Source organism: Panthera leo, chromosome C1 (assembly GCF_018350215.1).
Source record: "Panthera leo isolate Ple1 chromosome C1, P.leo_Ple1_pat1.1, whole genome shotgun sequence".
Lineage (NCBI taxonomy): Eukaryota > Metazoa > Chordata > Mammalia > Carnivora > Felidae > Panthera > Panthera leo.
Window position 1 is genome coordinate 110,104,403 of NC_056686.1, and position 16,740 is coordinate 110,121,142.

The 16,740-nt window shown below is 40.5% G+C and overlaps 1 protein-coding gene across 9 annotated transcripts in view; it reads left to right on the top strand.

Annotated features, from left to right (window-relative positions):
- Nucleotides 1-16,740, top strand: part of SAP130 (Sin3A associated protein 130) — an 80,089-nt gene that overhangs the window by 14,160 nt on the left and 49,189 nt on the right. For all 9 annotated transcript variants that reach the window (XM_042954062.1, XM_042954068.1, XM_042954063.1 and 6 more), the window contains 4 exons: nt 1,048-1,172; nt 14,417-14,564; nt 14,727-14,817; nt 15,023-15,127. In XM_042954062.1, the coding sequence (XP_042809996.1) occupies nt 1,048-1,172; nt 14,417-14,564; nt 14,727-14,817; nt 15,023-15,127 (469 nt within the window). The remainder of the gene's footprint in view (nt 1-1,047; nt 1,173-14,416; nt 14,565-14,726; nt 14,818-15,022; nt 15,128-16,740) is intronic.

A 16,740-nucleotide genomic window follows, 5' to 3' on the forward strand; every position in this document is an offset into this window, starting at 1 on the left:
AGATTAATGTAGCTGAACCACAGAGGATAGATGCATGTTCAAATACTTTTGGGGGCCAGACTGGTCACATATATGGAACAGCTGGGTTTAACACAATCAGGAAGATTGCTGGGTAGGACACTGGGTAGTACATGTCCAGCCTAGAGTTTTCAATTTAAAACAAAATAAGAGGGCTTGCTGGCTAACAAAGCACACTTGGAGACTCATTCGGCCCCCGGAGTGTAAATGGTATACAGGAAGGACAGGAGAAAGAACCCAAACAGGGAGTTCTAAAGCTAGTGTGATGACCTGGTGTGAAACAAGCTGTAGCAGTAGGCGTAGGCACTGCAGATCGAAGGTCTGGAGATAAGAGGCAGATCCAAATGGGCAGCATTTGCGAATTGAACTGCATGTATCAGGGTCAAGAAAGGGACTACTCAGAAGAGCTCAGATGATCGAAAGAAATGACAGTGGACAAGCCAGTGAAGCCCAGGGTGGAACTTGTCTGGTGAAGATTTTATACACAGATGTAGTATAAGGGAAGGTAAGAGAAGTACATCCATGTGAAAACAGCCAGAGAGCAGCTGGGCACCCTGAATCTTCCATAAGCAAATGCTGTTTTCACGTGTTTGCTGGCTTAGAGGGCCCGAGAGCCAGCATCTCCATCCGACGGCTTAGAGCCCTCCGTGGAAAGCACTTGGTTGTGTGGGAGTATAGAATGTCTATGTCAGAACCAACAACAAATCTGTGGGCACTCTAGATCTGAAGGGTTGGATCCCAACTACTCCCCATAGGATAAAATGTTGAATCTAGTCATATTTGGAAAGGAGGAATTTATATACTCTATCCAGCCAAAATGGGAATTTTTTTTGTAATTCTGACTCTTGGTCTTAAAATTACCTATCTGAACATAGAATTCCTTAGTCAGAATGGTGAGAATCTCCTTTCATTTGAACAACATACTTGTTTGGAGGCCCAGGTTTTAAATTACACTTACAGTGTTTGGCTTATTGTATTTTATTTTGCTTTTTGTTTTAAATGAAATATTTTTTTCTCTTCTCTTGGTAGTCTCGTCCACCTGTGACCACCTCTAATACCATCCCTCCTGCTGTGGTAGCAACTGTTTCAGCCACCAGAGCTCAATCTCCAGTCATTACTACAACAGCAGCACATGCTACTGATTCAGCACTCAGGTATATTTGGGGCTTAAAGATCTAGCCCTCCTTCTTTACCTTTTTCTTTCCTTCATCCTTTCATTTACCTCAGTAAATACTCCTTGAGTGCTTTTCTATGAACTCTGTAGTGTTCTAGATACTAGAGGTAAAGCAGTGAACAACGAGACATTCCTGCCCTCATAGAGTTTCTATTTTTAGGGGCTGGAGACACACAAAAACAAAGTGTCCTAGATGGTGCAAAGTGCTTTGGGGAAAAATTAGATAGGGTGAGATTTGGAGCAACAGTGTAGGCAGTGCAGGCCTACCACTTCATGTAAGACGATCCGGGAGAACTGTTGATAAGAACAGATTGGAGCCAACAGTTGAAAGATGTAATGAAGTGAGCCATATGGCTGTGTAGGATAAGAGCATTCTAAGCAGTGGGAACAGTAAGTGCAAAGGCCTGAGATTGTAGTGTGTTTGCCACGCCTGAGGAGAAGCAAGAGGCTGATGGGAGGAGAACGGCCAGAGATTATTTTAGGAAGTAACAGGGTCTCCATATCACTTAGGGCCTTAGGAAGCCCTTTACAGATTTAGACTTTGCTGGGGTGCAGCGGGAAGCCTTACCAGAGTTTTGAGCAGAGCAGCAGCATGATCTGAAGTTTTTGGTGGATCAGCTGTGGAGAGGCAAAGTGGGAAACAGAGAGATGGTTTAGAAGGGTGTGTCAGGAATCCAGGAAAGAGGATTGCTGGAGGTGGAACCTGGTTAGATCCAGAGTAGAGGTTTGAAGTTGGTTGAGGACTTCTGAAGAATTATATAGGGGCAGTGAGAGAATAGGAAGAGTCAGGATTTTGGCCCTGCCAGTTGTGTAGCTAGGAAGGTTTCGCAGCAGTAATACTGCGTGGCTAGGAAGGTGACATCATGTGGCTAGGAAGGTGATGCTGCAGTAACGTGTGATGAAGAACAGTGGGAGGACTAGCTTTGGGGAGGAATCCCTGATTGGTTTTGAGCACTGGAAGATGGTGTTGACTTCTGAGCACTGAAGTGGAGATGTTGAGATAGGTTAATAGAGGAGTTTGGAGTCCAGGTAAGAGTTCTGAAGGAGATAATTCAGGAAGACCATATAGATGGGGAAGAGGTTTTTGAGAGAAAAGGTCTCCCAGGTGAGAGGGCTGAAGGGGGAAGGAGTATTCTCAGGGGAGAGCCGAGATTCATTAGGGCAGGGAGGTAAAGGATATATTCAGATTAGAGATTGCGGATTTGCTAGAGATAGACTGTAAGTCTCTAGGCTGTATTGGAAGGTTTGGGTATCTGAAAAGGGAGAGATCAACAGGGCCCTACAGGGATAAAGTCTGGTTGATGAGGAATGATCTGGGGTGCCTCTAAGGAAGTACACCGTTGGGTGAAGACATGATGGTATTTGTCCTCCTGATCCCCAAGGCATATTGCATTGTATTGCATTGTGGGAAGGTTGTGAAAGTTGGGCGGAGACAATGGGATGTGAGTCTTGCCAGGAAGTCTTTCTTGATTAATACCTTTGGTTATGTGTTGCCTTTGGCAATATAAACAAGAAGTGATTCACTGAACAGAAGAAGGGGTAGTAGGCATGAAGACCAAAACAGTCAGACGAGACCATCCGGAAGTCTTGATTACCAGCTGGAGGCAGGGCAGAGTGGTGAGGAAGAAGTCTAGATGTCTCCTTGGTTTTTTTCCTTGTTTGACCAAGTAAGTAAAAAGGAAACAAGGGAAAGAAAGCGAATGTTAGAAATAATTTTGATTTTTGGGATACTGAGTTTATCCATGGAACAATCCAGTGGCTGTTGTCAGCAGGTGGTTGAAGAGATGTCAGAGCCAGAGATAATGGGTTTGGAAGATATCAGCCTGTGGGCTACAGTTCAAGGTTGGGGGTATGAGTCTCACCAGGGGGAATAAATACAGTGAGAAGAGGGTCTGGAACAGAACTCTAAAGAAAGTAACTTTTAAATGTAGAAGAGTGCCTAGGACTTCTATTTAACCATTAGCTCTGTCATTCACTAGCTGTGTGGCATTAGGCAAGTTTCTCAACATTACTGATCCTTAGTTTCCTCTTCAGTAAAATGAGCATACTTTACCTTTTGGTAATTTAAAATATTGCCTGAGGTATAGAGAGACACAACTGCCCAACATAAAACAGATTATATGTTGTTCATTTTAATTTTGTATTACCTTGAAGAAGTTAATGTATTCAGGGGTGCCTGGGTGGCTCAGTCGGTTGAGTGTCCCAACTCTTGATTTCAGCTCAGGTCATGATTTCACAGTTCGTAGGATTGAGCCCTGTGTTGGGCTCTGCACTGACAGCACAGAGCCTGCTTGAGATACTCTCTCTCCCTCTCCCTCTGCTTGCTCGCTCTCTTTCTCTCTTACTCTCAAAATCAGTAAATAAACTTAAAAAAAAAAAAGTTAATATATTCAGATGGTATGAGGAAATTTGAAAGTTAGAAAGGTGCAGACAATGAAAACTAGAGTTTTTTTTTTTTAAACCATGTTATCAAAGTATCTTTTCCATTGTATTGAATTTTTTTTTTAATTTTTTTTTTTTAATGTTTATTTATTTTTGAGACTGAGAGAGACAGAGCATGAATAGGGGAGGGGCAGAGAGAGAGGGAGACACAGAATCGGAAGCAGGCTCCAGGCTCCGAGCCATCAGCCCAGAGCCCGACGCAAGGCTCAAACTCACGGACCGTGAGATGGTGACCTGAGCTGAAGTCGGACGCTTAACTGAGCTACCCAGGCGCCCCTCCATTGTATTGAATTTTTAATTAAAAACTGGTTGTTGAATTTTGTGAGGTGTACTTTGAGCATTTTGCCAGTCTCAGTACTCTGGGCGCTAGAAATACACCAGTGAATTAAACAGGCAAAAACCCTAATGACCAGATGATTTTTCTACTTAAATCTATAACAGTGATAGGGGCACCTGGCTGACTCAGTCAGTTAAGTGTTCGGCTCAGATCATGATCTCATAGCTTGTGAGTTCAAGCCCTGCATCGAGCTATACATTGACAGTACAGAGCCTACTTTAGATTCTGTCTCTCACCCTCTCTCTCTGTCCCTCCCCTGCTCACACTATTTCTGTCTTTCAAAATAAATAATTTTTTTAAGTTTAAAAAATCTATAACAATGATAAATTTCTAATATTTAGCTACCTTTGAATTGAGCCAGAAAGTTTATTTATTTTTTTAATTTTGTTTATTTTGAGAGAGACAGAGAACATGTGAGTGGGGGAGGGGCACAGAGAGAGAGAGGGAGAATCTCAAGCAGGCTGTGTGCTGTCAGCATAGAGCCCAACGGAGAGCTTGAACTCACAAACTGTGAAATTGTGACCTGAGCCAAAGCTAAGAGCCAGATGCGCAACCAGCTGAGCTACCCAGGTGCCCCTGAAGCCAGAAAGCTTAAATAGACCAATTTCTATTGGAGAAATAGAAAAAAATTTCAAAGCAACATCTCCCAGAAAAGCACTCGGCCCAGACGGTTTCACTGAACTCTGTCAAACTCTCAAAGACCAGATAAACCAATGATAATTAAATTGGCTTAAGGCATAGAAACAAAGGAAAGTTCCAAAAAAATTTTAAGTCTTATTCTTTTTGTTAAACAGAGTAATCTTATCTGCCAATTTTTTAAATCATTTTTTATTGTTCGTTGCTTGATTGAATGAACTCTATTACCTTCCTCAAAAAGAACTTACAGGACCAGTATTTTGAGTTTTCACATGTTCAGAATCATTTTGCAGTTATCGCTATACTTAAGCAGTAGTTTAACTGATAATTCTTTTGTTTCTGTATTCTTTCTGTGAGTACTTTATCAAGTGTTTTTCCTCTGCCTTCCAGAACTAGATGACGTAGAGAAGTAAGGCCAGCTTTATTTCTTTTTTTAAACACCTTAAAAGGATCTTGATATTTTTGCCTGATTGCCTAAGATTTTTTTTCTTTGTTTTTTGTTTTGTTGTGTTTTGTTTTTGTTTTGTTTTTTTAGAGAGAGAGAGAGCATGAACAGGGGAAGGGGTCGGGAAGGGAAGAGAGAATCTTAAGCAAGCTCCACCCTATGCACTGAGCCCAGTATGGGGCTCAGTCTTGACTCTAGGATCATGGCCTGAGCTGAAACCAAGAGCTGGAAGCTCAACCAACTGAGCCACTCAGGCGCCCCTAAGGCTCTCTATCTTTGAATTTCGATGATTTAAATGGGATTTGTTTTGTAGTGACCATTGTGTATTGTTCTGTTCTGAAACATGGTGTATGTTTTTAATCTGCAGCATGACACCATATTTATGAACAGTTTTCTTGGATTGTGTCTTTATTCTATTCCATTTTAGTGGGAGGGGCACCCAGTTATGTGTTTGTTGGATCTTTTTTGCATGACTTCCTTATCTAAGCCTTATTAACTTTTCCCCCTTTTGGTTCTGCTTACTTTTCTCACAATCTTCTGTTTCTTACTGAGTTTCTACCATTGTCTGGCATGCTCTACTTTTTGGTTTTGCTTTCAGTCCTGATGCAGCTGAATATTTTCTTCTGTTTTTCTCTTGAGCTATGCTTATTTTAGCCCCTTCTGTTGTCTAATCATGTCCAGTGAGCTTTTACATCTTTGTTTTGTGTTTTCATTTCTAGAAGCAGTTATTGCATCAGGTTTCTTCATTCATGGCACAATTTTCATCTGCTTAGTGAAAGTATTTCTAATGAACTTCCCCTTTTTCTGTCCACCATTTTTCTTATAGCATCATGAGATAGATCCTGTGCTGGTTGCGTTCTGACTACTCGTCTTTGAATGGAGTTGAATGTATTCTGCGTCATCTATTTGTAATTGGTTCTTGTTGTAGGCTGGGCTGTGTACTGGATTAGGGGAGATTTTCCTAATGGCTCAGAATCCTATGTTTGTATTTTCTTGGTCATTACTTCTCTCCTGCTAGTGAAGATAGATTGTCCCAAATGGCAGTTTTTCTCTTCCCTGCATCTCACCACATGCTGTTTGTTTGTTTGTTTGTTTGTTTGTTTTTTAAAGTAAACTCTGTACCCAACATGGGACTTGAACTCATGACCCTGAGATGAAGGGTCACATGCTCTACCAACTGAGCCAGCCAGGTGCCCCTCACCACACCCTGTTTTTCACATGGCACTTATTTGTGTGTGTGGTTAATAGTTTAACCCTACATCGTTGATTCTTGGATCTTGGAACTGGTCCGAGTCCAGGTTCTGCTTCAGTGACCCCTCTGATTGTTACAAACAAAAGATTATGGTTTCCCGTGTCAGAGTATGCTCCTCACTTTGGAGAATTATACTTGACTGGATCTTGTCCCTTAAATTATAGCCGCAGAAATCCTGTCTGTATTGGCTCATGTTTGAGTATCACTGCCTTGGCCGTTCTGCTACCCCTTCTGTGGTTTGAGTTTTCAGGTCTCTCCTAGTTTTGCCAAAGATGGAGACTGAATTCCATTTTCTTTTCCTTGTTACTGTTTTCTGAGAGGTGAGAAAATCCCAAACCAGCAGTCTCTGCCTACAGTACTTCTTGTTTGTCCTCACTCTAAAGTGAAGCAAACATCCAGTTTAACACTGGAGGATGCTCATTAGTCTACTCATTATAAATTAACCACATATTTTCTGTATTTGTCTAAATTGGGTGTCTATTCCTAGAGCTGCCTCTGAGGCCATTAAAAAGAAATAGTATAGTGATTAAGACAACAGACTTGGGAGCACTTTCTAGCTGGCTGACCTTACTTAATCTCTTTGATCTTTTTTTGTATAGGAGGGTGTTGCTACTATGGATCAGGGATATTTTCTTTACTCGGTGTATTTTAATGAAAATCCCTTTCTTTCCTAGCTGCCCCAAATTTGGCTAGTGAGAACCCCTACAAACTGGCTTGAGTGTCATTTTGATATCTCCTTTTGGACTTCACATACTTTCCTATTTCTGGTACATGATAAATGAGGCCCTTTTTTATTTTTTCTGCTTCCCTGGTCTTGAAATCAGCCATTTCTGCAAAGATTCTTGGTTCTCTTTAGTGGAGAATGGGAATTAGAACCCAAGATCTGGGTGCTAGGGGTACACATTGCTCTTGAGGTATCATTCCTTTTGGGCTCTTTCTGTGGACAGAGGTAATCAATATAGTAAACATAGTCATGGCTTCATGCTGATATCTCCAAATGAAATTTAACATTATAAATTTTTTCTTTCCTCGATTTTACATATATTTTTTTTTTTTTTAATTTTTCTAACATTTATTTATTTTTGAGAGAGAGAATAAGCACAAGTGGGGAAGGGGCAGGGAGGGTGACAAGAGGATCCAAAGCAGGCTCTGTGCTATGAGTGCAGAGCCAGATGCGGGGCTCAAACTCACGAACTGTGAGATCACAACCTGAGCTGAAATCAAGAGTTGGCCACTTAAACAACTGAGTCACACAGGCGCCACATATATATACACATGTACATATACGTACATGTATACGTATATGTATGTGTGTATGTGTATATATATGTGTGTATATATATATGTATATATATATATTTTGTTTTTTGTTTTTGTTTTTTTAGGTTTATTTATTTTGAGAGGGTGAGAGAAAATCTCAAGCAGTCTCCACGCAGTCAACGTGGAGCCCCTCCTCAGGCTCAATCTCACAAACTGTAAGATCATGACCTGAGCCAAAATCAAGAGTCAGACACTTGACCAACTGAGCCACCCAGACTCCCTCCTCAATTTTACACTTGTGCATCTTTCATACTGAAAACCTTGTGTCCTCAAGACATTAGCATAACTAGTTGGGTTTTCTGATCTATAATATTAAAAAAATAGTTTCATAGTAACACTTCAGAGTCCCAAGTCCACCGTCGAAAATCAACCCCTTATTTTCTGTAGATTTGCTCACAATAAGACTGAATGAAGTTTAAGACTTCTTCACAGTTCTTTTGTCCTCAAACTGGATCCCACTAAACAAAGTGAGAATGTGTTCAAAAGTCACTTGATTATTTTCTCTGTGGGATATCCAAAATGTAAATATATAAAAAGGTATACAGTGAGAAGTATCATTCTCTTCTCTGTCCCTCAGGTACCAATTTCCCATGTTCCTATCCCTTTGCTTTTTAAGATAACCTGTTCCTAGTTTTTTGGTTATCTTTTTAGTGCATGTTTATTATAATTTAATACATAGTTAGGACTGTTTGTTTAAATTTGTTTTTTAATTTTAAGGATTTAGTTTTTTTTAAGAGAGAGAGCATGCATGCAAGCATGGGAGGGGAAGAGAAAGAGGGAGGAAAAGAGTCCCAAGCAGGCTCTGTGCTGTGAGCTTCAAGCTTGATTTCACGAACTGTGAGATCATGATCTGAGGCAAAATCAAGAGTTGGATGCTCAAATGACTAAGCCACCCAGGCACCCCTAGAATTTACTTTTTGATTTAACTTTTTAAAAAACATGGAAAATATTTATTTGGTTCAAAAGTCAAAGCTATATAAAAAGATGGACTCTTAAGTGTCTGTGGCTACACCTAACTTGCCATTTGCTCTTTGGTGAGTCCGCATTTTATTACTCTCTGATTTGGTGTCTCAGGGTTTCTTTTTATGAAGTAAGTATATGCATAGATAAACCCATACATTTTGTTTGTTTGTTTGTTCCACTCCTTTCTTACAGAAAATCTAGCACGTTGTATTTATATATACTGTTTTGTATCTTGCATTTTTCTCTTAACAATATATTCTGGAGAGGACTCCAAATCAGTACCTAGAGATATCTTATTCATTTCTTTTATCTTTGGCTGCATTGTACCCCATCTTATGGATGTTGTGTTGGACATTTTGACACATGTGCTGTTCCATGTTTTAGATGGTGTATTTTCAAAGTCTGTTTGTGGAAGTGAGAGTGCTAGGTCAAAGAGTTAATACCTCAATTTCCTCACCTAGAAAATGGCAATAATATTAGCTACCTCAGAGATCATTATAAAAAGTGATTATAGGGGTACCTGAGTGGCTCAGTTAGTTAAGCATATGACTTTGGATCAGGTCGTGATCTCGCAGTCCATGAGTTACAGCCCCACGTTGGGCTCTGTGCTGACAGCTGAGAGCCTGGAGCCTGCTTTGGATTCCGTGTCTCCCTCTCTCTCTGCCCCTTCCTCACTCGCACTCTGTCTCTCTCTCTCTGTCTCAAAAATAAACATTAAAAATGTTAAAAAAAATTTTTTTAAATAAATCATATTAATACATGTAAAGGACTTAGAATATGCCTAGCATGTAATATATGTTATAGAAATGTTAATATTTATCACTTTTTATTAAGAGTACACGAAAAGTCAAAGATTACTATACACTATAGTCTGTGCTTTCAAAACCACTTAAAACCATATTTGAATCCTTAATACAGATATTCTTTTTTGGGTATTTTTTGCATGTGCTGGACCTCTTAAATGTCAATGCATTCAAGGTGAATTGAGGAGACCCTTTCCCAGTTATCCAAATGTTGGCGTTATTCTTTGTTATGAGGTTTTTCAGAATTACTTTTATAATTCAGTTCATCCATCCTAAAATTTGTCCTTATTTTAATTATATATACATGTATCTCTCTGAATGGTTTTCATTATAAATGCTAGGAGCAGGTATCTTATGTGACGCTGTATTCAGCACATTATGTTGTCAACTATTAAAAATCCAGTCTCCAGGGCGCCTGGGTGGCTCACTCAGTTAAGTGTCTAACTTCGGCTCAGGTCATGTAAGTTTAAGCCCCACATTAGGCTCTAAGCTGACAGCTCAGAGCCTGGAGCCTGCTTTGGATTCTGTGTCTCCTTCCTTCTTTGCCGCTTCTCACCCCTCTCTCTCAAAAGTAAACATTAAAAAATCCAGTCTCCAAATGGATTTTTACCTGATAAAGCTGCAGAGACGTCCTGATAGCTGGAGCAACAAGTTTATGCAGGTGGTCTGTGTCCCCAAATATCTGCTCTTCTCAGGTTATTCTAAAGTCACCTTCGAAGAGGGTGTGAAAGCCACGTAGGGAAGAATCCAGGCTGTAAAACAAAGTCATAATTACTGTTCATTCACTGGACCAGTGGTGTTCAGAATCCTGTTAATTTGAGCAAGGACTGAGTCTCCACTTGCTGCATCAAGAATAATATCTTTAGGCAGATTCAGCAGAGATTGTACCAAACATCTGACCCTGCAGCCCGCATTTGGACCCTCAGGACAGTGGGTCCAAATGGTCATCGTTGGTAATGTTAGGAGCCACAGAAGTACTTCGGTTTGCAATGTGGTATCTTGCGCAGTGTGGATCTCTACATCCTGGTCAGAATTGGTCTACCATGTATGTGCTAATCTAGTCCAATATTCCCACCAGCGTGCCATTTCTCCGGTGGTGACTAACCAGGCTGTGAAATAGGCACAGCTTGTATTTTTCTTCTTTGTGTTTCTGGATATAACTTTTGGGCTCTATGACTTATAAAAAAAATTGGATTCTACCATAATAATGGAGAGAGAAAACGAAACAGAAACAAAATCTCAAAGTGGTCATTTAAATTATCAAGAGAACATCCATTTCTCATTCCCACCCTTTTTTAGATGACTAACAGAAGAGGCATAATAAAGGCTTGAAATGAATGACCAAAAGACTTTTTAGGACTATCCAGGTTTTTATGTTTCTAGTTTTTTTTTTCTGGCTTGAGAACATGAGAGTCACTTAAGAGGAAATCTTTTGGGGTCCTTTACATCTTGGGTGAACATAGGGAATGGGTTTGGGGAAATGGCTCATCCTGGAAAAAACAAAAATCCAAACATGAAAATCCAGTCTCCGGTAGTAGGCTTTCTCTTCAGTGAGTTCTACCAAGTTGCATAGTTGTGTTTGTGGCCAGTCTTTTCAGCTTTCCTTTAAACTCAAATGATAGGCATTTAGTTTTCTTTTCAGAAAGAAAACCATCCTTCATTCAGTTTTAACACTTTATACACTAATATCCCCCATGTCTGTTTTTTAAGAATTTTGAGACAGGATTCTTATGATGAAATTAACCATTGCTTAGTTTAGATACATGCAGTCCTGGGGCACCTGGCTGGCTCAGTTGGTTGAGTGTCTGACTTCAGCTCAGGTCATAATCTCACAATTCATGAGTTCAAGCCCCAGCTGTGCTGACAGCTCAGAGCCTGGAATCTGCTTTGGATTCTGTGTCTCCCTCTCTGTCCCTCCCCTGCTCATGTTCTTTCTCTCTCTTTCTCTCTCTTTCAAAAATAAATAAACATTAAAAAAAATTTTTTAGATATATACAGTCCCAATCAAGTCTACCCTTACAGCTCAACTTACCAACTTCTTTTTAATTTGTAGTCACATGTTTTCATAATACAAAAGCATAAAAAAAGATGTGTAGTAAGGAGTGTTGTTCTCTCATCTGTCCCCCGTCCACCAAGATCCTATGTTCCTTTCCCTTTGCTTTTCTAAATTACCTGATAATAACTTACTGGCTATCCTTCCAGGGTTTCTTAAATATGGTCAGATTCAGGGGCACCTGGGTAGCTCAGTTGGTTGAGCACCCGACTTTGGCTCAGGTCATGATCTCCCAGTTCAGGAGTTCAAGCCCCACATCAGGCTCGCTGCTGTCAGCCTATCAGCGCAAAGCCTGCTTCAGATCCTCTGCCCCCTCTTTCTGCCCCTCCCCACTTGCGCTCTCCCAAAAAATAAATATGTAAATAAAATATATATAGTCAGATTCACATGCAGTTCTTACTTCTGTCCTTTTTAACCAAAAATTAACTCATAGATTCTCTTTCTTTTCATATAGGAATATACATCAAAAGTTTCCCACATTCATAGACCGTTTCATTGTTCTCTTAGTAGCAGTATAGTGAGCCATTGTATGTATGAATGGGTTTGAGGTTGTTTCCAATACTTTTCCTATCATAAGTAATACTGTAGTCAATAACGTGTGCAAGAATATCTATATTCCCAAAGTATAGATAGATTCCCAAAAGTAATCAGCAATTATATACAGTTATAATTTTGATATCTACTAATTGCCTTCCTTAGGGTTTATACCAGTTTATACTCCATCCAGAATGTTTAAGAAGTGTCTGTTTCCAGGCACATGAAAAGATGCTCAACGTCACTCCTCATCAGGGAAATACAAATCAAAACCACACTCAGATATCACCTCACGCCAGTCAGAGTGGCCAAAATGAACAAATCAGGAGACTATAGATGCTGGAGAGGATGTGGAGAAATGGGAACCCTCTTGCACTGTTGGTGGGAATGCAAACTGGTGCAGCCACTCTGGAAAACAGTGTGGAGGTTCCTCAAAAAATTAAAAATAGACCTACCCTATGACCCAGCAATAGCACTGCTAGGAATTTACCCAAGGGATACAGGAGTGCTGATGCATAGGGGCACTTGTACCCCAATGTTTATAGCAGCACTCTCAACAATAGCCAAATTATGGAAAGAGCCTAAATGTCCATCAACTGATGAATGGATAAAGAAATTGTGGTTTATATACACAATGGAGTACTACGTGGCAATGAGAAAGAATGAAATATGGCCCTTTGTAGCAACATGGATGGAACTGGAGAGTATTATGCTAAGTGAAATAAGCCATACAGAGAAAGACAGATACCATATGGTTTCACTCTTACGTGGATCCTGAGAAACTTAACAGAAACCCATGGGGGAGGGGAAGGAAAAAAAAAAAAAAGGAGGTTAGAGTGGGAAAGAGCCAAAGCATAAGAGACTCTTAAAAACTGAGAACAAACTGAGGGTTGATGGGGGGTGGGAGGGTGGGGAGGGTGGGTGATGGGTATTGAGGAGGGCACCTTTCGGTATGAGCACTGGGTGTTGTTTGGAAACCAATTTGACAATAAACGTCATATATTGAAAAAAAGAAGTGTCTGTTTCCTTGCACCTTGAACAATAGTATCCATTTGGGGGATTTTTTTGGCCATTCTGATAGGTGAACAGTGATGTCTCAGTGTATTTTAAATTGTATTTCTTTTCCTATGAGTGGGGGCGAGCGTCTTTTCTTTATTAAGGGGCCGTTTGCATTTTCCGTTAGTGAAACGGAACTGGCTATGCATATCCCTTGCTTGTTTTCTTTTGGGGAATTATTTTTCTCATTGACTACAAGGAGATCTTAGTATATAAAGATCACACTTTCATTTATGACTCTTTTGACTATGTTTATAGTGTGTTTTGCTCTATGTAGGTTTGCTTATTTGTTCACAGAGTAAAATTTATTGATCTTTTTATAAGTTTTGGATTTTCAAAGCTTCTAGTAGTTAAAAAACTCTCTTCCACTCCAAAGTTATGAAAGAATTCTTTTTTTTTTTTCACATGCTTTTTTTAAATTTCTTATAAAATCTTTGATCCTTTTCCTATGTATCCTGGTGTAATATGTGAAGCAGGGATCCAATTTTATTTTTTCCAAATGGCTACCTAGTCTTCCCAGCATCATTTATTATCAAGTAGTCCATTCTTCCCCCTCTGACTTGAGATGCCAACTTTGTTATAATGTCAAGTTCTCCTGCCACTGTTGGAATTTCAATAGCTTATTGCCAGTTAATTTGACCTGCTCTCTGTGTGGATATCCCTTTCATCATTAGGCGCTCATAACTAACACTTTAAGGAATGACATGGAAAGGAATAATACAAAATTGGGAGCAGGTCAGTGCTTTAAGGGCCCTGACATAGGCTGCTGTTAATCGAGGTTGTCTGTAATCCTCCCTCATAACGTGAAAACCTTAGTGTGTATCTCCAGTTTTGTCCGCAGAGTGAAGTGTATTGATTATAATAATGCTTAGCTAAGATTGTCCTAGAGTGTTGATTAGCTACACTAAGAGTGCTGAGAAGGACTAAGAATTAATTGATTTGGTTCATGGTGCATATTGATACCTTTGGAAATGAGGTTTATGGGACTTTCAGGAGAGAAACTTAACAGGCCATTTACGTCCTAGGTTCATCTGTACACTTTACAGACCTACAAAAAATACAACTGTATGACAGTGGTCTAGTACAAGATAGTAAATGGAATCTCCTGGGTGGCTCAGTCAATTGGGCATCCAACTTTGGCTCAGGTCATGATCTGGCGATTCGAGTTCCAGCCCCACATTGGGCTCTGTGCTGACAGCTCAGAGCCTGAAGCTTGCTTTGGATTCTGTGTCTCCCTCTCTTTCTCTGCCCTTCCCCTGCTCACACTGTCTCTCTCTCAAAAATAACATTAAAAAAAAAAAAAAAGACAGTAAATGGCCTTGACTGCCTGCATCAAGTCTAGAGGCAAGTTAGAAGTCACAATGTCTTTTCTTCCCTTTTCAGTCGGCCAACTTTGTCTATCCAGCATCCACCATCTGCAGCAATTAGCATTCAGCGTCCTGCCCAGTCACGGGATGTAACAACAAGAATCACACTGCCATCTCATCCTGCATTAGGGACTCCAAAACAGCAGCTTCACACCATGGCTCAGGTAAAACCAGAGGCAAAACCACCCATGTAGGCTGTGGGTTAAAACCAGAGTTGTGCAAAACTTGATAAGAACCTCGCAGTATGGAAGGCAGCAATTGCTTTTAACTGCATTGAGGTTGAGCTGTTCTTGTTTATAACTGTGTTGTGGATCTCCCCCCGCCAGAAAACTATCTTCAGCACCGGTACACCAGTGGCTGCGGCCACAGTAGCACCTATTTTGGCAACCAACACCATTCCTTCAGCGACTACAGCCGGTAAGTTGGCAGCCCTGCTCTCCTGCTAGGGAAGTGTGAGTCTTAAGTGTTGAGTTAATTTTTCATTTCTCAGCTTCAGTCAGAGGAAACGAATAGGCTAGAAGAATTTTCTTATCTTTTCCTAAGACCTTTTGTCAGGTTTTGGAGAATCTGTAATGTGTGTAAAGAGATCATTGTTGAAAAGGTTTTTTTTCTCCAATTTCAGGCTCTGTGTCACACACACAAGCTCCCACAAGTACAATTGTTACCATGACAATGCCCTCACATTCGTCCCATGCTACCGCTGTGACCACCTCAAACATCCCAGTCGGTAAGTGTCCTGCAACCTTCACACAGAGCTTGAAAGGGATTTTTCTGCCCCTCTTGACCAGGTCTTCATATACAAGGCTAGTATTGGTAGGGTTTTTTTTTTTCTTTCTAATTATTGTTGTTGATTTTCAAGGCAATGCTGAATTTAACTCTTAAATGTCTTTGTCATACAGATTTGGCATTGAGAGTAAGGGGGAAAAAGAGGATAATAATGTTTGAGAGCTCAAAGTAAACATTATTTTAACACAACTTTGACTTCCTCATTCATCAGACTTTACCTCTTCTGTGTGTACCTATTAAGAAATAAGTTAACTTCACAGACATAGACAAGATTCACAGGAAAAACAGGAAAGAAGCACGGATCTGGAATGAAGAGAACTTGTACACGGCTGGATTGTTTAGGAAAAATCTCTGGATGATGCACAGCAGGAAGGGTGATAACCCTCAAGTTGATTACCTTAGGTTCTCATCTGACTGGTACCTCAAGATACTTCACAACCGTCATAAAATTTCTTCTAAGCTTTGTTTGTTCCCCTTTTAAATTTGTATATGCCTTGAATATTAAGAAGCAGATCTATGAGGGACACCTGGGTGGCTTAGTCGGTTAAGCGTCTGACTTTGGCTCAGGTCACAGTCTCATGGTTTGTGGGTTCGAGCTCCGCATTAGGCTCTCTGCTAACAGCTTGGAGCCTGGAGCCTGCTTCAGATTCTGTGTCTCCCTCTTTCTCTGTCCCTCTCCCGCTCATGCTCTTTCTCACTTTCTCTCAAAAATAAACATTAAAGAAATTTTTAAAAAAGAAGAAGAAAAAATCTTTGAAACATTTCTGGCAGCCAAACTTTAATCATTAAGAGCAAGGATCGAGCGTCTTTCTGTGTAGCGCCAGATTATAAATATTTTAGGCTTTGCAAGCTTCATAGGTCTGTGTCACAACTGCTGAGTTGTGGATAATATGTAAACAAATAAATGAGTGTGACTATAGTTCAGTCTTTTTATGGACACAGAAATTTGGATTTCATATAATTTTCATGTGTCATGAAATGTTCTTCTTTTGATTTCTGCCCTCCCCGCCCCACCATGACAAAGTATGAACCCATGTACAGCCCATGGGCCATACAGAACCAGCATCAGGCAGGAGTTGCCCACAGGCTGCCAACACCTGTCCTGGGGGCTGAGGTCTCACTGTCACAGCTTCTAAAGCAGAGACTGACCTGTGAGGCAGAGCACTGCCCCAGGTTTAGTTTCCAGGGTTAGCTTTGATTTGGTTGTATGAAATTAAGCATGTCATTTTACTGTTTATTCCCAGAGACATGGGACAGCTGCCATGTTTTTTCATAAACTTTTGGAAGAGTGCTTTCTGTGAGATGACACACTGACATACTTACCTGCCAGAAGTCTGGTGAGCAGACACGGAAGAATGGCTTCCCTACTGCTACATTCCAGTGTTCCTTCCCTCTGTGATTCCTTCCTTTCTTCCTTCCCACGTCAGACAGCTTCACATCCCTCTGGGAAAACTTGGAGGACACTTTTCCGGAATGATGGTGGGACCCAGGAAGTCCTTCCCCCTCCCTTAGATAATTTGGCCACACCAGTCCTTAACTTGGTAGTAAGTCCCA